The 19,501-nt window shown below is 41.5% G+C and overlaps 1 protein-coding gene across 2 annotated transcripts in view; it reads left to right on the top strand.

Moving 5' to 3' along the window:
- Positions 1-758: 758 nt before the first annotated feature.
- FAM204A (family with sequence similarity 204 member A) overlaps positions 759-19,501 on the top strand; it is a 33,602-nt gene continuing 14,859 nt past the window's right edge. Inside the window, exons 1-6 of one of the 2 annotated variants that reach the window (XM_046027057.1) lie at positions 759-831; positions 6,396-6,637; positions 7,156-7,243; positions 7,377-7,407; positions 7,587-7,686; positions 19,092-19,181. In XM_046027057.1, the coding sequence (XP_045883013.1) occupies positions 759-831; positions 6,396-6,637; positions 7,156-7,243; positions 7,377-7,407; positions 7,587-7,686; positions 19,092-19,181 (624 nt within the window). Of the gene's footprint in view, positions 832-944; positions 1,348-6,395; positions 6,638-7,155; positions 7,244-7,376; positions 7,408-7,586; positions 7,687-19,091; positions 19,182-19,501 lie in introns of those variants that run through there. The other variant, XM_046027058.1, reaches the window with a different exon arrangement.

Here is a 19,501-nt window from a genome sequence, read left to right as displayed (position 1 = left end):
TTACTATAGGCAAGATGATGTGTTAAGGACTCTTATGTGTATTTTCTTTTATCATCCTCACGAGGATAGGAAAGTGGTGTTATTATTACAGAGCACTATTTCTGGGAGTGGAAGCATTTCTAAAATCGCCCGCACTCTCATCACTATTACATTATTCTGCTTTTATCTTCATAGCACTTTTTCTCTCTCTCTTTTTTTTTCCTTACTTATTTTCTATGCTCCCCCAAACCCCTCCTCGGGGCCTGAACCAGTGGCTGTCACGGAAAAGGGGCTCAATAAGCTTCTAGTCAAGGCCACACATCTGATCAGTGTAGCAGATGGTAAGCACCAGGAGAGCAGGAGTCGGCACTGTTCTCCGCTAAGCCGAGGCAGGCAGGGTGCCTGCTCCATAAATATGCAGAAGGAAAAAAGGAAGCAAGGGAGGGAGGGAGTGAAGACGAGTGAAGGTAAAAGGCTGAAGGAATGGAAATATTCCCTTAAGAGCCTAAAGAGCATCTACGGCGAACCTCCGGCCTAGAAGGAATGAACTCAGTTCAAGGTCTAAGCCAGCAGTTTCCTCATTCCCAAAACCAGCGAGAAGCGGGGAATGGGGAAAAGAACAAAGCCTTTAAAAACGTCCAGAAGAAAGGGGGAAACAGTGAGAGAAAAGAAGCAGAAAGAACGAATCCGGCGCTACAAACAGATCTGAAAGCGGAGCTAAGCGCGGTCGGTTGCCATGACGACCTCGGGGCCAGAACGGCCCCAGTCCATTGGCTGAGATGCCGGAGCCAATGGGAAGGCGCGGTGTTGGCGAGGTCTTAAGATGGCGGCCGGGCGGCCGGCTCCTGACGGGTGAGTACCGCTGATAGCCGGGCTGCTTCCCGGCCGCCCCGACCTCCGACTTGACGGGTTCGGGAGGGCCGGGTGCGGGGAGCCAGTGAGCAGGTATGGGCGGCCTCACAGCCGAGCCGGCAGGGCCCCCGGTTAGGCCCACGGAAGCATTCGTGGGGCTGGTCTCTGCTTCGCTTGGAAGGGACGTAGCGCCTTCCCGAAGCCTGTTGGTGGGAGAAGGGTTCTCTGTCCCACCCCGGCCAAAGTGAGAGGGTGAAGAGGCTTTCGATTGGGGAACAGCCTCCGGTTTACAACTGCTGTAGCTAGGAGAAGAGCTGCAGTTAAGGGGAGTGTCAGCGGGCTAGACGTCCTGCACCCGAATCTGCGGCGCTTAGTTCTGTGCCAGGGACGGGATGCTTCCCGCTGGGGGATCGGAGTGTGGCCCTGCCGCCGGCGAGCCTGCCGAGTTCCGGGTCGTGCCGCCGAGCAGGAAGCGGGGTACCTTTCTAGAGCCACCCTCGTGCGGTCTTGAACCTTGTAAGTATAATCGCGGCGGCATCCGCCTTAAAGTGAGCCTCGAAATGTTATTGGTTAACCGGAAATCTTTCCGTGCAGGGTCTTGGGACGTGTTTTCCAGGCCCTCACTAAACACTGTCTTTTACAGGAACATATGCATACATACAAAATCCTGGCAAGTAAATAGTTTGGGTAATCAGACTGGGAGCTTAATTCGAAGTCAGGCCTCTGATTCAGTTTACTTTATCTTTTTGAGAAAAGACAGCGTTATTTCATGAATGGGACTTTTACATTAATGTTGATAGATGCTTGAAAGTATTTTAGTTAGGCAATTCCGAGTCACGGAAACTGTTTATTGTGTGAATTATTTAACATGATAGTGGGTGGGTGGTGGTTTATGATTATTATACAGGTTGGGATTAAATTCAGATCAGACAAAATTCAGGTTTCTGTGATTATTCTAATTGAATACAAAATATGAGAAATAAGAGCTTTATAAGGTGAAAATGGAGTTGAAATTCTGGAATAGTAGTGACAGGAGGCATTTACCCATTAAACTGCTCAGATTGGGTTTTGGTTATGAGCAGTCGCCTGATCTTCCAGAAAATGTGACATTATTACCCAATGTCATTTTTATGGATACATTTAGTATAGGAACTTATGTAAGTTTCTGCTTTTAAAGAGTAAGAAGTTTTTTTCTGAAGCAAAATTTTTTTTTTTTTAAAGATTTTATTTATTTATTTGTCAGAGAGAGAGAGAGAGGGAGAGCAAGCACAGGCAGACAGCGTGGCAGGCAGAGGCAGAGGGAGAAGCAGGCTCCCTGCCGAGCAAGGAGCCCAATGTGGGACTCGATCCCAGGATGCTGGGATCATGACCTGAGCCGAAGGCCGCCGCTTAACCAACTGAGCCACCCAGGCGTCCCCTGAAGCAAAATTTTAACCAAATGACAGGCTAGAGTCATTCTTTAGACCCACTCTCAAATCTTTGTCTCCAAGAATATATTACTACGTCAATTGCATCCTCTAAAAGTTTCTAAGTTGAAGCCCTAGAGTTCTGTTTTTGTAAAATAAGCAGATCACAATGCCTTAGGCAAGTCAGTTTCCCCACCTGTAAAAGGGGTTTAGATAGTAATTTCTAGTGGAAGGGTGGTTGTAGGGATTAATGGTTAAAGAATTTCTGTCGCGTTATTTATATTTGACGTTGTGTATATGCCACATACATCATTGACTTGCTTTGTTTTTCTCTCTGGTTCTGCTTCTGTGTAACTGGGGTCTCCTTTGCTTTCTCTAGAGCATCTTTCAGGTGTTTTGTCTGACATGCAGTCTTACTGAAAACTAGAAATCTTGGCTGTGGTAGCAGGGTTGAGGAGAGAACCCTTATCCACTGGGGTATTGGGGTTTAACCAGTATTGCATCTGACTGGTACATCACATCTCTTGAGAATGGCCAAATAATTTTCACATTTAAAGGGTAATTTGGAGGGGCACCTGGGTGGCTCAGTGGGTTAAGCCTCTGCCTTCGGCTCAGGTCATGATCCCAGGGTCCTAGGATCGAGCCCCGCATCGCATCAGGCTCACTGCTCAGCAGGGAGCCTGCTTCCCCCTCTCTCTCTGCCTGCTTCTCTGCCTACTAGTGACCTCTCTTTCTCTTTCTCTCTCTGTCAAATAAATAAAAAATATCTTAAAAAAAATAAAGGGTATTTTGGAATGATTTGTTTTAGAATAAAGGCATAGGGTAAGAGACATTTCAGAGAATTAGAGAATCATCTTTAAGAGCAGCCAAAACAAGAGAACACGAGGCCTAACCTAGTACCAGTTGGTACCATAGTACAATTGGAAATGTATGAGTGACATGTATATACTATGAATTCAGAGTGTTTTCAGACGTGAGCCCAAAGCAGGTCACAAAGTAGCCACTCCATATTGGCTGATTTACAGTTGAGCTGCTGCTCACGTGGGCAGCTCCACTTTGCAGTCTTCTCGGTGAGTTATCTGTGTTTATCAGTGACCATGGGGTTGCCCTTGTATGTGTGTGTGTGTGTGTGTGTGTGTGTGTTTGCAGTCACAGGAGAATGGCACGCCACTTGAACGATGTTCAGGGATTGAGTTCAGAAACGTGTTATTTGAATTTCGCCTTACTTTATGGATTTGGATGTAGGATCTACTTTCTAAAATTTATTTTAGTTCTTCATTTTCCCATGGGCACACACAAGAAATTATCATACTAGTCAGTGTCATACTGAAAACAGTACTTAATGCCACAGCAACAAGAGCTAAAAATAGATGATTTTGAGAAGGTCCAAAATGTGATAAAAAAAAATGCTTGAAAGCTGATAGGGACAGGTGACGACTCCAAGGCACCCGAGAGTGCTCCTCAGGGTGAAGCTTATGTGGGTGCCCAGAGCACAGACACACCCTGTAGGGATGCTGAAGCACTGTGCTCCAGTGGAAGAACTGTGCGCATCAGAGAGGCACCTGCCTTTCACTAGCAGCCACAACTGAAGTCTGGGCCGAGTGGTACTTGGCTGCTGATGGATAGACACTTGCCATGTGTGTAGAATGACGGTTCCCTTAGATATTTTTGCCTGTCTTCATGATTGAAAGAGAGCCTGGCACACAGTGGCCATGCACAGGGTGCTATGGACAGGGAAGAGAAACTGGTTTTAAACATAGAACCCAAACTTTGCTAAGAACGCTGAATCTGAAATGTGTTACTATCCTTAAGTTCTGAAATGGATAATGAGCCTAAAGGTTTATTATTTGTCAGTGGCAAAGTCATTTTGAAGCTTATTGTCATTCCCACTCCATCTACTCCTCAGAACAGTAAAAATATTTTTATTGATGGCATAACATCCGTTTTTCAGTATTGGCATATTTCACATGATGTCTTTTGTGCCAATGAAGTATCTAAAGTTTACCCATTCCAACTATTAAAATCCTCAGGCTAGGTTTAGGCGTGAATCCAGGTTTTACGGGACTTGGAGCTTATATTATTTTGGGTCTCCTCTTTAAGAAAAGGAATACAAATTCCAAATAGAAAATTGGGTATATGCTTTGAAAGACCTGTGCAGAAGAGGAGCCTTGACGCTTAGACTCCATTGTCTTCCTGAATCTGGTTTTATTGCTCCATTCAGAAAACCAGACTCCAACAGTTTTTATAGAAACTTATGTTAGACTTTGGAAATCAGGGAGGTAAATGATTTGGATCAATTGCTAAGTGAATGCACCTCAACCTTAGAAACTTCAAAACTACCTTGTGACTGCTGCCACCCATAATAGAAATTATAAAAATATAATACATGGCCACAGAAATACTAATAGCAAAAAGAGCTCGGCATTGATCAAGCCCCTAGAACCTCCTAAACATTGTGGTGAGTGTTTTCATAGCTTATCTCATTTAATTCTCAGAATAACCCTGTACGCAATATAATTATCCTTGTATTACAGCAGAAAAAACTGAGGGTCAGAGGTGGTAAAAATGATTTCCTCATACTGCTAGTATATGATAGGGTCAGGATTACAACTGAAGCAGTTAAATGTCAGAGCCCTTCTTCTTAAAAAGCCAAAAGAGTATTTTGGTGAGGTTGTTTTAGAGGGCTAACAACACAGGAGACTGGATCCATACTGGCAAAAATAAAATCTGATTCTTTGGACCTGGGAGGAGATCCTTAAAGGTTATCTGGAATCCATTATTCAGATTAATGCAAAATCCCTTGATGCCTTTGTCTCAGAGACAATGGAGGTGGTTTTCTCATTAGGTTAATCACTACAGGGGACAGAAAGCTCGGCAAAAATTTCCATCCTTGCATTTTATTCCTTCAGGTAAATCATGAGCAGGCAGTATAACTGACTTCTCTTATTTGGACATCTTTTGAATGAAGTGCTTTTGAGTCAATACATATGCCATGTGATTAATATTGAAAATGTATTCCATTATTATTTTAGCAAATGATTATAACTCCCATTTTTAAAGATCATTTTTGATAAACTTAACAGTAAATATTCCCTCTACCAATGGGCCGGATAGCTAATGATAAATATTATCCTGAACTTGAACCGTAGTGTCCTAAACACGATATTGTTATTCAAAAAAGCTGTATGTTTTTGTTAAATTGTTAGGATTAATATTTAATTCTCCATTTGGTATTATTTTAGCAAACACTTGTAAAATTTAAAATTAGGACATTCTTTTTACCACCATGCTTTCCTCAAACTACTTGCACAGCCTAAAAATTTTCCTTTGAATAATTGTTTTCGTACTCCTTTGGCAGTAAGTCCCCTGAAGGTTCAATTCAGTACCAGTGAAACATCTGACTTTGTTTTCTTTTTTAATTATGATAGCTTGAAATATAATATTATAAATCTTAAATTGTGTGACATATATATTGTTAGGTTCTTAGAGCCATGAATGCTTTTACTGAATTTACTTTTTTTAGACAAAATCATCTATATATATTAGAGAATCCAGGTCCTTTTTTCTTTAAGTCATTCATCTGTAAGTTTGTCTTGTAACAAATTAACTACTTTGTACTCTTTAAAACATCTTATACAAGCAAATATTTTTTTATTCAATTATTTTTATTAACATATAATGTATTACTTGCCCCCAAGGGCATAGGTCTGTGAATCATCAGGCTTACACATTTCACAGCACTCACCATAACACATACCCTCCCCAATGTCCATAACCCCACCACCTTCTCCCTACCCTCCCACCCCCCCAACAACCCTCAGTTTGTTTTGTGAGATTAAGAGTCTCTTATGGTTTGTCTCCCTCCTGATCCCATCTTGTTTCATTTTTTCCTTCCCTACCCCCCAGACCTCCCGCCCTGCCTCTCAAATTCCTCATATCAGAGAGATCATATGATAATTGTCTTTCTCTGATTGACTTATTTCATACAAGCAAATATTTTAATTCTTTTAATATGGAAGGTACATGTGATTTTAGATTAAAAGAAAAAAGTCTGGATGGACTGTTCCCAAACCATTGGGATAATTACTACACTCTTGGGGTTTTAAATTCCTTTCCATGTCCACTTTGTATGTCTAAATTCATCTTCTTTCTCTTCAGAAGAAAAGATGTGGAGTGGGCTGCTACCTCCTGGCCTAAATGAAAGTGATGTGGAGTTGAATTCTGAAGACGAAGCCCCAGTAGAGAACTCTGGACTTAACTTACAGGAAGATAAAGAAGATGGGGCCATTGCAAAAACAGAGATCTCGGATTTCCAAACTGATGGACCAAAACCTGGGGCAGAGGCAAATGTAAATGCATACGAAGAGTGCCCCTCTGGAATTCCCTTAAATATGTGGCATGTAGGTTTTCTCTGATGTGTTCTTATTAAAGCCTGTGCATGTGTGTTTGTACACGCTCCTGTCTCTGCTAGGTCAGAGTGCCTGTACCTGGGAGGTAGGGAAGATTGACTCAGAATACTCTGGATTTGTGGTCAGCTCACTGGGCACTCGTCACTTTCATCTTGGTGATGTGTTTTATAAAAAGAGGGAGAAAAACATTTAGTAGGATTAGCTACTTTGCTCAACATAATACGCGAGCTTCTGTTTTAATTTGATCTCTTTGTCATCTGTATGAATCATCGAAATTTACTCTCAACTAATCAGATTGACTTATGTCGAAATAAATGAAGATAAAAAATCAGGTTGTCAAAGAATCTTGGAAAATAGGGTATCTCAAGAAGAACTGAACTACTTTTGTAAAATTTGTAATTTTAGAAATGCTAGAATATATTTTTATTAACATGTTTGCAATTTTTTAATGTATGCTTTGCTTCAAAATATATTTACTACTTTTTCTCTTTTTTTAAACTTTTATGTAGAAATTTCAAGAATTGCATAAAAAACATTCTGAACAGAAAACCTCAACTTCAGGATTCAGAAGGAAGAAAAGGAAACGCTCCAGGAAAGGTGTTTTGTTTTAATTTAATTTTCAGTATTGCTAATGTTAAATTGTGAATGATTAAGCTCAACAGTTTTTAATGCACATTAATTTTGAAATAAATGAATATTCAGGTATTGACACTTTGTGAATTCTTTTCAGGTAAACTGAAGAATGAAGAAGAGACTCATAGGTAGGTTCTATGAATGAATAGGTAAAATATCTATTCTGTTATTATCTATTCTAGATAATATTGTAAAACTTGTACCAATAGTTGAACTTCTTACCTCTTAAACATAAGAACTAGTTTTTTGATTTATAATTGTAGTTACCAATTAAAAACACTAAAAGTACGTTATGTCTGCCTTGCAGTGAACAGACCTCAAGTGAAACCCAGTGGAAGGAGCTTACTCAGTATTTTGGAATCAATGATAGGTTTGACCCCCCTGTTAAAAAGAAAAAAGTTGAGAAGGTAAGATCTTTTTTTATCGCATCTTATATTAGCCAGTAGAAAATGTTTGTGGTTAGCCTTGCCTAAGGTATTTTCCTCATTAATTAATTCAGTGAAAAAGTTAAAATGCCTACTGTACGTGAAATGAGATGTTAGGTAATAAAGTAAGTACATAGTTACAAATCATTAAAAAAGAATGGTGTTAAGGAAATGAACTGGATGTTGTGAAGACATTAAAATGGAGGTCCCACTTTAGTTTAGGTGTTCAGGGAGGACCTTTCTTGGAAGATGCCACTTCAGTGGGACCTGAAGGATGGGAAGGAAGCATCTGTATACAGAACGCTCATGTAGAGGTATTAACTGGGTAAATAAAGGTCCTGGGGAAAATGAGTCATCATGGGACATTTGAGTAACTGTAAGAATATCAACTTGGCTGGAATGGGGTCAACGAGGAGAATGACCCAGCATAGGTTCGGAGAGGCAGGCAGCCAGGGAACAAACTGTGAAGGCCTTGAAGAGGCAGAATAAGGACCTGGGTTTTAGTTACAATGTAGCTGGGAGTCATTCCAGGGTTTTAAGTTAGGGGAGTGATATGATCGAAGTTATGTTTGTCAAGATTGCTCTTGTGTAGAGAAAGGGCCAAAAAACTGGCAGCAAAACTAGACAAGAGACACTCTTCTAGGCACGAGAGGATGGTGGCTTGAGCAGGAATGGTGCTCCTGAAGATGGAGAAAAGTGGGTGGACTTGGGGTCCACTCTAGGAGGAGCATGGACAGTATTTCCCTCTGATGCTTTGTGAAGTGGTGGAGAGGAATTGGGCATAAGGAGAGGAAGAGAGCCATTCCAGTTTTGACCTTCAGCAGCGCTGTGAATAGTGATGCTGGGTACAATTAGGAAGGCTGGGTGGGGAGAGGGGTGGGTGGGGAGAGGGGTGGGTAGGGCCTGTCCGAAGTTCACTGGGGCATGAGTGATATCAGTGGGCAGGAGTAGAGAGATGGTTGATAAAAATGGGGCAGGAACTCGGGAGAATCTGAGCTGGAGATCCACATTTGGATGTTATCAGTATTGATGATGTGAACACTTAGTAGAGTCTTAAATGCATGAGTGACTTATATATTCACATCAAGGAGTGTGGACTCCAGGGGCATGAAAATTGAGCACTGAATGATAGGGCTAGAGGTTCAGGGGCCTGCCTGGTTGAAGCCCGAGTATATTGTATCCTGCCTGTGTAGACAGATTGCTTCTTTATGGATCATTTCTGTAGACTTGTAGACTATTGTGGGTACATAGAGACCATTCTGATTAATATTTCTTGTGAAACAAACCTCAGATGTTAAACCCATCATCGGGTGGTACTGCAACATTGAGGGTGTGTGCATGAAGGAACTGAAAGTAGAATTTTGCATGTGAACCTTTTGATTCCAGTTTTGCTAAGAATTTTTGTCATTTAGTCCCCAGAACACTGGGAAATTGGAACCAATACCACATCCTTTTCTTTTCTTTCTTTTTTTTTTAAGATTTCTTTATTCATTAGAGAGAAAGAGAGAGAGAGTGCATACGTGCGTGTGAGGGGAGGGGTAGAGGGAGAGAATCTCAAGCAGACTCCCCACTGAGTCAGGAGCCCGATGTGGGGTTCAATCCCAGGACGCTGAGATCATGACCTGAGTTGGAAATCAAGACAGACCCTTAACTGACTGGGCATTATCTGTTTTACAAATGTTCAAGCAGGTGCATAATCGCTTACATTCTTACAAAGAAAGATCGCTGGTCGAGGTGACAGTAAAACCCAGGCTTTATGACCCCATGCTCTGTTCTCTAGCCTCACTGCAGAAGAACTGGTCAACGCTTCAAAATGCAGTTACTCTGCTCTTGACCCCTGTGAGTCTGGTGGGCGGGGAGGAGGGATCTTGTGAGAAGGGTACTCTGGACCCAGTAAGCCTGTTCTAAAGTATGAGGGGGAGGGCCATGGCTGATGGGAGTGGGCTGGTCTCCAGCCATCCTGCTGTACAGTCCCCACTGCTGACTACGTTGTTGTTTTGAGGGAAGGAATGCTAAGTATTGGTTCTAATAGGAAAGTTTTTTTAAGTTTTACTCATGAATTAGGTGGTTTTTGATCTTCCCTTATTTATAGTATTTGTTACATTTTCTCAGAACTGTTGACTTCAGAATGTCTAAACTATTTCTTAGTGAAGCTGTTAACCATTCCAAAAAGTAAAAAATTAATGATTTTTTTTTACAGTCTCTCCAAATTAGAATGTTATCGTTACCCTCCATATAGGAAGTTGTACCTTCTTGATCCTGGCTAGATATGGCTAACTCTTACTCATTGTCTAGAATTTGAGATTTGCATAGAGTAATCTTAATAAAGGCTAGAATGACTTGTGTAAATTCTTTTAAGCAACTCGGTTTTATGAACTAATATTCTGTTTCACATTATATGTTAGATGGACTCTAGGAAAAGAAATTTAAGTCAAACATCATTTTAAAAAACAAGATTTCTGTTTAAGGGAAGTCCTCTCTAAATTCTTTTGTGATCACTCATTAATCTCTTTGATGAGTTTGGATTTTCTTAATGACTGAGCTACCCCGAGTTGGATTTTCTGAACGGTAGACATTCCTCTGTACGAATGACAGCTGACTAAGAAAGTCACGGCATTTTTCAACTGGCATTGGCCAGGCTTGCCTCTGCCCAAGATTTTGCCAGCACGTACTATTCTATTAAAAAATGCAAGCATGGGGGCGCCTGGGTGGCTCAGTGGGTTAAGCTGCTGCCTTCAGCTCAGGTCATGATCTCAGGGTCCTGGGATCGAGTCCCACATCGGGCTCTCTGCTCAGCAGAGAGCCTGCTTCCCTTCCTCTCTCTCTGCCTGCCTCTCTTGTGATTTCTCTCTGTCAAATAAATAAATAAAATCTTTGAGAAAAAAAAATGCAAGCATGAAAGGAAGAGAAGGATTTAGTGGGCCAAGTGGTGTCCTCTTCTCTTGAGAGTTCGGCATGAGTGCGCGCCCGCAGGTTTGTGCCCCTCCTTCGGATTGGGATCACTGTCTCCCTGTTTTCCTTGCGCCCCTTTTGCTGTCATGCTAAAATCGACTGTGAATCCCACAGAGTAAATAGACATTAAGGAATGTCCACATTGGAGGCACCAAGATAAAAGCTAAGAATAAATGTAAGTCTAGCCGATAATAGCTGCGCCGAAGAAGTACAGAGAGGATCATGAAAATCTGTGATGCAGTTTGGACAAAGCTCACATGGATTTCGAGCCCCTTATTTTATTTCTCAGGAGCAGAGGCTCGTCTCTTACCGTATCTGAAAGAGCCCTTTTATTCTGTATCTCACTCAGTCCTCAAGAATATGGAAAAACAAAACTTCTAATCTTGTGTCTCGTGTGCAGTCCTCCCCCCCACCATGTTTCCTTTCTTGCTTGCTTCGCTTGCTTCCTTCCCTCCTCCTTCCTTTCTGTGGAACCCTGCCAAGCGAACACTCTTGCTCAGCCCAGGATGTGTATTGACAACAGCGCTGACACCTGCTTTCCTCACGATACAGAGAGGAGTGGTTTGTTGTTGTTTGTTTTTTTTTAAGATTTTATTTATTTATTTGACAGAGAGAGATCACAAGTAGATAGAGAGGCAGGCAGAGAGAGAGAGGAAGGGAAGCAGGCCCCTACTGAGCAGAGAGCCCGATGCAGGACTCGATCCCAGGACCCTGAGATCACGACCCGAGCTGAAGGCAGCGGCTTAACCCACTGAGCACCCAGGCGCCCCAGGAGTGGTTTGTTTTTAATGTGATTTTCTTAATATCCAAAGCCGTTCTAAAGTGTTCTTTGTATTAATTACAGCTTTAATACTATTTCTGTAGTACTGGGACTTATTAATCATTCTGTAATTATAATAATTATTATGAATCTATGTAGGAATATCTTTAGAACAAATTTAACTCATTAATTTCATCATAAATATCTCGAGTATTCTTTAGTTGAATCAGTTTGATTCGTCAGCAGTCACTATTGAAGTAGTTTTATGTATACTTAATGTATACTTTTTGGCATGAAAAACCAGACTTAAATTTTAATAATTTTAAGAGTGATTGCACAATGTCTTTGATAATTTTTTTAGTTGTTTATGAGAAGAAACTTGATTGTACAGTGTAGCTTTTTCAATTTTTTTTTTTTTTTAGTAGGATGCTTTTTCCAACCAAAATTTTACTTGGAACTCCAAAACACAGATGAGATAAAAGGCTGACTGCCGCGTAGGGGTTGGTGGGGGAGGGATGTAGGGTCGTGGTCTGGAGGAGGCAGAGGTGGTGGTGGTGAAGGGGAGGGTTGGAGTGGGACCGTGGCCATTCCCCTGGTATCAGTTACACAATTACGAAGCGTTATCTTTCGATCCCAGGTGTTGATTCCGATAATTTAAGTAGGTATGATTTATACATAAAGGTAACACCACTAATTCTTAGTTCTTTATTTTCCTTCCTTCCTTTATGGAGAGATTGCCTAATTTTTTTTCTCCCTTAGATATTAGGTTTAATTAGACACAGCAAACTTCAGTGGATAGTTCATTTGTATTAAGCTTTAACCATTGAATATATTATCCAGATATTTAGTAGCAACATTTCCGTAGAAATATGTTGTACAGTTTGGCGGGAGGAGCTCTAATCGTACGTTAAAACAGATTCTGCATGTGCACATATGGGAGATCGGTCTTTCATGTTAAACCTCGGACCCATACATTTCTTTGATATTTGTCTTCTTGAGATCTGCAGCAAAACTGTTAATTAGAGGTTATTTATGGCCTTGTGGATACCTGTTAGATACTGGCCTAGGATGTTTTTCCACCTGTGGCTGAAGTGCTGTCTCTAAATTTGTTTGCCTGTATTGAAGCGCATATATCTTAAGCTAAATTCTGATTCCTGACAAGAGGCACCTGAGAAGCATACCGAGGCCCCACACAGTATCATCAGTCCCAGTTCTGTGCTATGAGAGACATCAGAAATAATTCCAGTAAAGGTACTCTTGGGTTCAACTTAAGATTTTTTAAGACTTAATAATCGGACCTTACTTCATGACACTACTTACTGACTCAGAGTTGAGTTCTTGGGTCTTACGCTAGGGGCTGAGGCCTTGATGAGTTTTGAGGAGATCTGTAGCTGTATGGAGCTAGACCGCCTGTTGGTTTTAATGGTATCCTGATATTTAGATAAAATAATATGAACAGCTTATTTATCGAATGATACTATATTCTAAAGTTTTGCTCAGGATTTTATATCTATTTCCTTTGACCCTTACCGTAAACTTGCAGAGGTTGTGGTATTACTCTATTTTCACAGGTGAGGTAACTATAAGCTGTAGAGGTCTAGGAATCACCGAGTTTCTCAGCCATTAAGTAGAGGAGCTGGAAATCGAACCCCTGGGTCTGACCTTACCAGCCATATTCTTTGTAAACTGTTATTATGGTCTTAAGATGATGGAAATGTTTTACCTTAAGATATTTTTTACTAATGTTAGCATTTTGAGTGTATTTACAATGTTAGTATCTTTTTAAATGGAACCAGAAATTTTTCAGAGCCAAAAGGAAGTATTATATTTTACTTAAATATATTGTCCAAATTGGGAGATGGAGAGGAGAAGGAAGTTGAGGGAAATTGGAAGGGGAGGCGAACCATAAGAGACTATGGACTCTGAAAGACAACCTGAGGGTTTTGAAGGGGCGGAAGTGGGAGGTTGGGGGAACCAGGTGGTGGGTAGTAGGGAGGGCACGTATTGCATGGAGCACTGGGTGTTGTGCAAAAACAATGAATACTGTTATGCTGAAAAAATAAATAAATTATAAAATTAAAAAAAATATATTGTCCAAAAAAAAAAAGTAAGAAAGAAAGAAAAAGGGGAAAAGGGAAAGAAAAAAATAAAGTTTTATCTATTGAAATTTTGTTGCATTAAAAAAAAAACTTTTAAAAGAGCTAAAAACAAAATTGAACATGGAAGTGCAATTTTATTTCTAGGAGAGAATTTTGATTATCATGCCTGTCATGTCATTTTTCTTGAAGGAAACTGAGGCTTTGCTCTTCCTTCGAGGAAATCTCATTTGCCGGGAGCCATGACCACCGCTCCTGACTTCTGTTCAGTGCTCTTTCTGCTGTATTGTGCCAGTGCTCTGAAAGGCTGGGGGAATGGGAGTTGGTTGATGGTGAAGAGATAGATGTGTAGTTTTAGCTGACTTCTTTTTAAGTGAAAATTTATACTTACAAGCTCAGTAGTTCATATAAGTTTCTAGAAGAGGGGAGTATTTTTGGTTTCTACCTTTGTGACATTAACTATAAGCAGTGGCTGTATGATAACCAAAGGGAAGTTAGCAAGTTGATGCAGCAAAATGACTTGATAAGCAGACCACTGGTTTATTCAGAATGTAGAGTGGGTTCCTTTTTACTCACTCATCTATGATTACTCTAGGTCCTGGAGTAAAGAAGTACAGCACCCAGGTCTAACTAATCTTAGGAAACCTGTGTAATTGGAGGGAAACATACAGTGCTATTATGTGGAATCAGCTGGACAGGCCCAAGAAGGGATGACATTAGGGACCAGGTTGCTGAAATGAGAGGTTGGGATAGGTGAAGTCTGGGTTGACTTAACTGGCTCCCCCAGAATTTGTGGTGCAGGGAAAATTGAAGTTTGCTGTTAGTATTTTATTTTCATATATATTTGAGGAGATAACTAATATTCTGTGCAGGAAGGAGAGCCATTTATTCTCATTTCTTAAATAAGATATTTTATTTCTATTGTAAAAACAAATAATAAAATTCTAGAGACAGGGACTATGCTAGGGCTCTGGGAGTCCAAGATGAAGAAGATACTCTCCATGCCCTCAAAGAAATGCATATGCCAGTAGTGGGAAAGATTTATACATCAAGAAGTATAAGAAAACGTGGCTCTTGTTTAGTCATAGGGGTACTATTACCCCAATATTACTGTTGTAGAATTCTCCTGGGAACTTGTCAAAGCAGTGGCTAGGTCACGAATGGTCCTCATTTGGGTGGGATCCTTTCAGTATTAATGCAACCATGGATTACTGCACTGTGGCCATTAACTCAGTAACAGAAGCTGACTGAGTGCCTCCTGTGTGAGAAGACCAGGTTAGGTGCTGGAACAGGTCTGCGCTTGGTGAGCCTAGAACCCGGGAGGGGAGAGAGACCCATGGGTGCTAATGAGAGTCATGGAGTGCAGTGACAGCACAGCATGGGGAGAGCAGTGCGGACGGCACTTAGGTACTGGGCATGGGGCAGAATAAAGCAGGGTCCGTGGGTGTGTACTGGTGAGTGAACCTACAGAGGTAGAAAGGTAACATTTGACATGGGACATACAAGGATGGTTAAGATTTTTCCAGTAGAAACAAGTCAGATGCATAGGGGACAGTAAGAGAATGGTAAATGTGACCAGAGATGGGGAAATACATCATTACCCAAGATGGGACTGAGAAACCATTGTGGGAACCTATTGTGAAGGCATTTTGGTGCAGTTCAAAAGGAATGAAGACGTGATCGTGTTTTCAAGGTGGCTAGTGACATGGTATCTCTACTTTAGAAAGACAGAAAACTAATTTGGAGAAGGCTATCATCTTCCCAACAGGAGATGATGAGAACTTGAAGAAGCCCAGAAAGGAAACATGAGACACCCTATGAAAAGAGTTAAAATAGGAGCAAAGGATTGGAGGCATTGAAGACCACTAAGGATTCTGTCTGGGGTGACTAAGTGGGTAGTCAGCTCTGAAGGGGAAGCAGGGCAGTAAGGGATGAGCTTATTTTATTTTTTTTTTTTAAAGATTTTATTTATTTATTTGACAGAGAGAGATCATAAGTAGGCAGAGAGGCAGACAGAGAGAGTGAGAGGGAAGCAGGCTCCCTGCTGAGCAGGGAGCCCGATGTGGGACTCGATCCCAGGACCCTGAGATCATGACCTGAGCCGAAGGCAGCAGCTTAAACCACTGAGCCACCCAGGCGCCCCAAGGGATGAGCTTATTTTAAGTATAACAAGAAGTTAGAGACCTTGTCTTCGCAAGGCTTCAATATGAAAATAACTAGCAAGTAGCTGGAGATAAAGATCTTGGAATAGCCGAGAGGTCGGATGTTTTGAATTAGTTAGAGATCTGTAAAGCAGCTTATAAGAAGTAATTGAAGCCCTAGGACTGCGTACATTACTGAGAAGAAGGAAGAGGAAGATGTTAAAGTAGTAGAAACAAGTGGTTGGGAGTAGCCAAAACAAGGTAACATGTGGGAGGAAGTTGAAGGTATTGCTTAGGTCAGTGGTTCTCAAACTTTGACCTGGTTAGCGTCAGTGAGTTGCTGGGCCCCAACCCCCCTTTCTGATTCAGAGCTTTTGTATTTCTGACAAGTGCCCCGGTAGTGCTGATGCTGCTGGTCCAGACTTCAACTTGGAGAACTCCTGGCTTAGAGTTAGAAAAGATTAATCATGGGCGGCAGGCCAGAGAAGGAGGTTAGGAGAATCCAGGGAGGGACTGAAGGACTCTGAGAATGAACACAGTGGTCCCGGGGCAGGGTTACAAATGAAGACAATGCAGGTCCTCTGGCTATGAAACTTGGGATAAGTCAAAGGACAGAGTCTTGAGTTCAGAGAGAATTCCAGATTGTAAAGCTTTGGAATTAGAGCTTTCAGGTGATGTCTATTGCCTGGCCCAGAGCAAGCCTTTTCAAAGAATTGGTCTTCCAAGAGATACAGAGCTTGTATCTGAATATAGCTCAGCATACTACTTCCTGATTTGAGAAAGTCTCGTTGTCCTTTTTCATTTAAAAAAAAAAAAAGTCAAAGCTGAGTATAGTCATGTAGTTGATTTGCATTCTGGCACAAGCTCAGTTCATAGACCGGCACCATTCACAGACCTGAACAGGTACACAGACCACACTTGGAATGTCACTGGCCTGGAGTTTGGTCTCTGGGGTGAGGTATTAGTTAGAGGTCCCTGAGGATGAAGAATGTTGGAAAAGTGAGTCCAGGATGATTTTTGGATGGTGAAAAGAGTTCTTCAGAAATACAAAAAAGAATTTCTGTGGTTTTTTTTTTTAAGATTTTATATATTTGAGAGAGAGTGAGCAAGAGAGAAAGCATAAACTGGGGGTGGGACAGTGGGAGAGGGAGAAGCAGACTCCCCGCTTAGTGGGAAGCCTAACTTGGGGCTTGATCCCAGGACTCCGGGATCATGACCTGAGCAGAAGGCCGATGCCCCCCCCCCCCAAAAGAATTTCTGGACACTGAATTCATAGGGCCAGAATGGGAAAAGGGCAGGAGAGCCACATGGCCTAGGATCATGGCCTAGGATCAGAGACTAAGGCCTGCTGAGTGATGGTCTTAAGCTACATTTGCGAGCAAGGATTATAAGTGAGTCATCCTATCAAGACCTTAAGTGGGGTGAGGATTGTGAGAAGGGATGATCTTCATTCAACTAGTGATAACCTTACTGGTCTGTGTTCCATCATCTTTTTAAGCAGATTATGTGTGGGTATTTTTTTTTTCTTTTCAAATTTTCATTTAAATTCTAATTAGTTAACATAGAGTGTAATATTGATTTCAGGAGTAGAATTTAATGATCCATCACTTGCATATAACACCCAGTGCTCATCATAACAAGTGCCCTCCTTAAGACATATCATCCATCTAGCCCCTCCCCCACCTACTCCCCTCCATCAGCCCTCAGTTGGTTCCCTACCATTAAGAGTCTTTTATGATTTGTTTCCCCCTTTCTCCCCACCTCCTGCCCCGTATGTTCATCTGGTTTGTTTTTTTTTTTTTTTTTTTTTTTTAAGATTTTTATTTATTTATTTGACAGATAGAGATCACAAGTAGGGAGAGAGGCAGGCATAGAGAGAGAGAGAGGAGGAAGCAGGCTCCCCGCCAAGCAGAGAGCCCGATGCGGGGCTCGATCCCAGGACGCTGGGATCATGACCTGAGCGAAAGGCAGAGGCTTAACCCACTGAGCCACCCAGGCGCCCCCATCTGGTTTGTTTTTTAAGATTTATTTACTTGAGGGGGGTTGCGGTGTGAGTGAGCAGAGGGTGGTGGGAGAGAATCCCAAGCAAATTCCCTGCCCAGTGAGGAGCCTGACGTGGGGCTTGATCTTAAGACCCCCAAGATCATGACTTGAGCGGAAATCCAGAGTTGGATGCTCAACTGACTGCACCACCCAGGTGCTCCTCATGAGTTTTGTTTCTTAAATTCCACATATGAATGAAATCTTATGGTGTTTTTCTTTCTCTGACTTATTTCCCTTAGCATAATACACTGTGGCTCCATCCACATCATTGCACATGGCAAAATTTCATTCTTTTTGTTGGCTGACTAGTATTCCGTCTCTGTGTGTGTGTAAATGGGCATTTTTAAGTCTTGTTTCCACAGAGGCTGCACAGGAACAAAATTTCACTTAGTTGATGGGTGTAATCAAGCAGTACACTGACAGGCAGAGGCATTCCTGGGGTCCCTTTTACTAGATGAGAGAGAAATTGGGAACTAAAAACATGGAGGACACACTGGCTAAGCCATTGTTAGGGCAGAATTTTCTTGTGGGAACCATACATTAGACTATTTAAATATTTTTTTATTTTATGTGGTAACTATTTCCACAAGCTAACCTCAGTTATTTAAGTCTAAGCTTCTTTCCATAAATGTATGATGAATCCTACCTGGTGCATTTGGTAATCACATGAAAGTATTAATTATGATTTCCTAAAGCATCTTCATGTAGTAAATAAAAACATTTCCATAAGAAAATAAAACTTGTTCTCTTATGTAACATTATTCCCCTATTTAATATCCAACTTAATACCCATCATCAAAGACTAGAGAGGCTGTTGAAGGAAGGCCTCAAGCTACAGGAAGGGGCAGTAGAGAGAAGAGGTAGAGGAAAATGGTGCTTGAGAGCACAGGCTCTGGGCAGACCCATATTCATGCAGTGGCCTTACCACTTACAGATTTTGACCTTGGCCACGTTAGTGAGTCTGAGACTTCAGTTTCCTCATGTTCAAAAACAGGGTAACAGTGTTTTGTGAAGTTGTTAGGAGGATAAATGAGCTTTCTTACAGTTATAAGTCAGGGTCTACTACATAATAAGCATGCTGTCATTTTAACTGTTGTTATCATTAACGTTATATTGTTATTAAGGGAAAGCACAGCCCTTGAAGTCACAAAAGTCTGTATTGGCATCTCCTTTTTCTTAGTTCAAGAAGTTATCTGGCCTTGAATAAGCCATTTGATATCTCTGCATGGCCTTCTCATCAGTAAATGGGAGTGGTACCAACTACCACAGGGGTCATCATGAAAATTAAATGATCTCAGTATGTAATGTGTTCGGTGTAGCCCTGTGACATAGTCTTTGCCAGCAAATATTTGCCTTTTTTCCTGCTTTTAAGCTTTAGGTTTCTTTACTTTCTAGTCGGGCCTTGAAAAGAGCATAGACCAGGCTGTGGAAGAGTGGAACATCGAGAAGGCTGAGGAACTCAGCAACCAGCTAGCCACTCGAGAGGTGAGTCAACTGTAGTATTTCCAAATTTTCTAAAATGAATGTATATTCTTTTTGTGACCATGAGTTAAGTTTCATATTCAGATATTCTCTTAGCTTTGTTTGTTTGTTTTTTAAGAAGGCTCCACACCCAGTGTGGAGCCCAGTGTGGGGCTTGAACCTCATGACTCTGAGATAAGACCCGAGCTGAGATCAAGAGTCGGATGCTTAACCAACTGAGCCACCCAGGCGCCCCTCAAATATTTGATTTTAGATTTTCCTTTCTTTCCATTTTCTTTCCTCTCATGCTGCCATTTATTTTGAAGTGCTGGGTTTTTATTTTT

This window comes from Meles meles, chromosome 13 (genome assembly GCF_922984935.1).
Source record: "Meles meles chromosome 13, mMelMel3.1 paternal haplotype, whole genome shotgun sequence".
In the NCBI taxonomy this organism is placed as follows: Eukaryota; Metazoa; Chordata; class Mammalia; order Carnivora; family Mustelidae; genus Meles; species Meles meles.
This window is presented reverse-complemented; position numbering and strand designations above follow the sequence as displayed.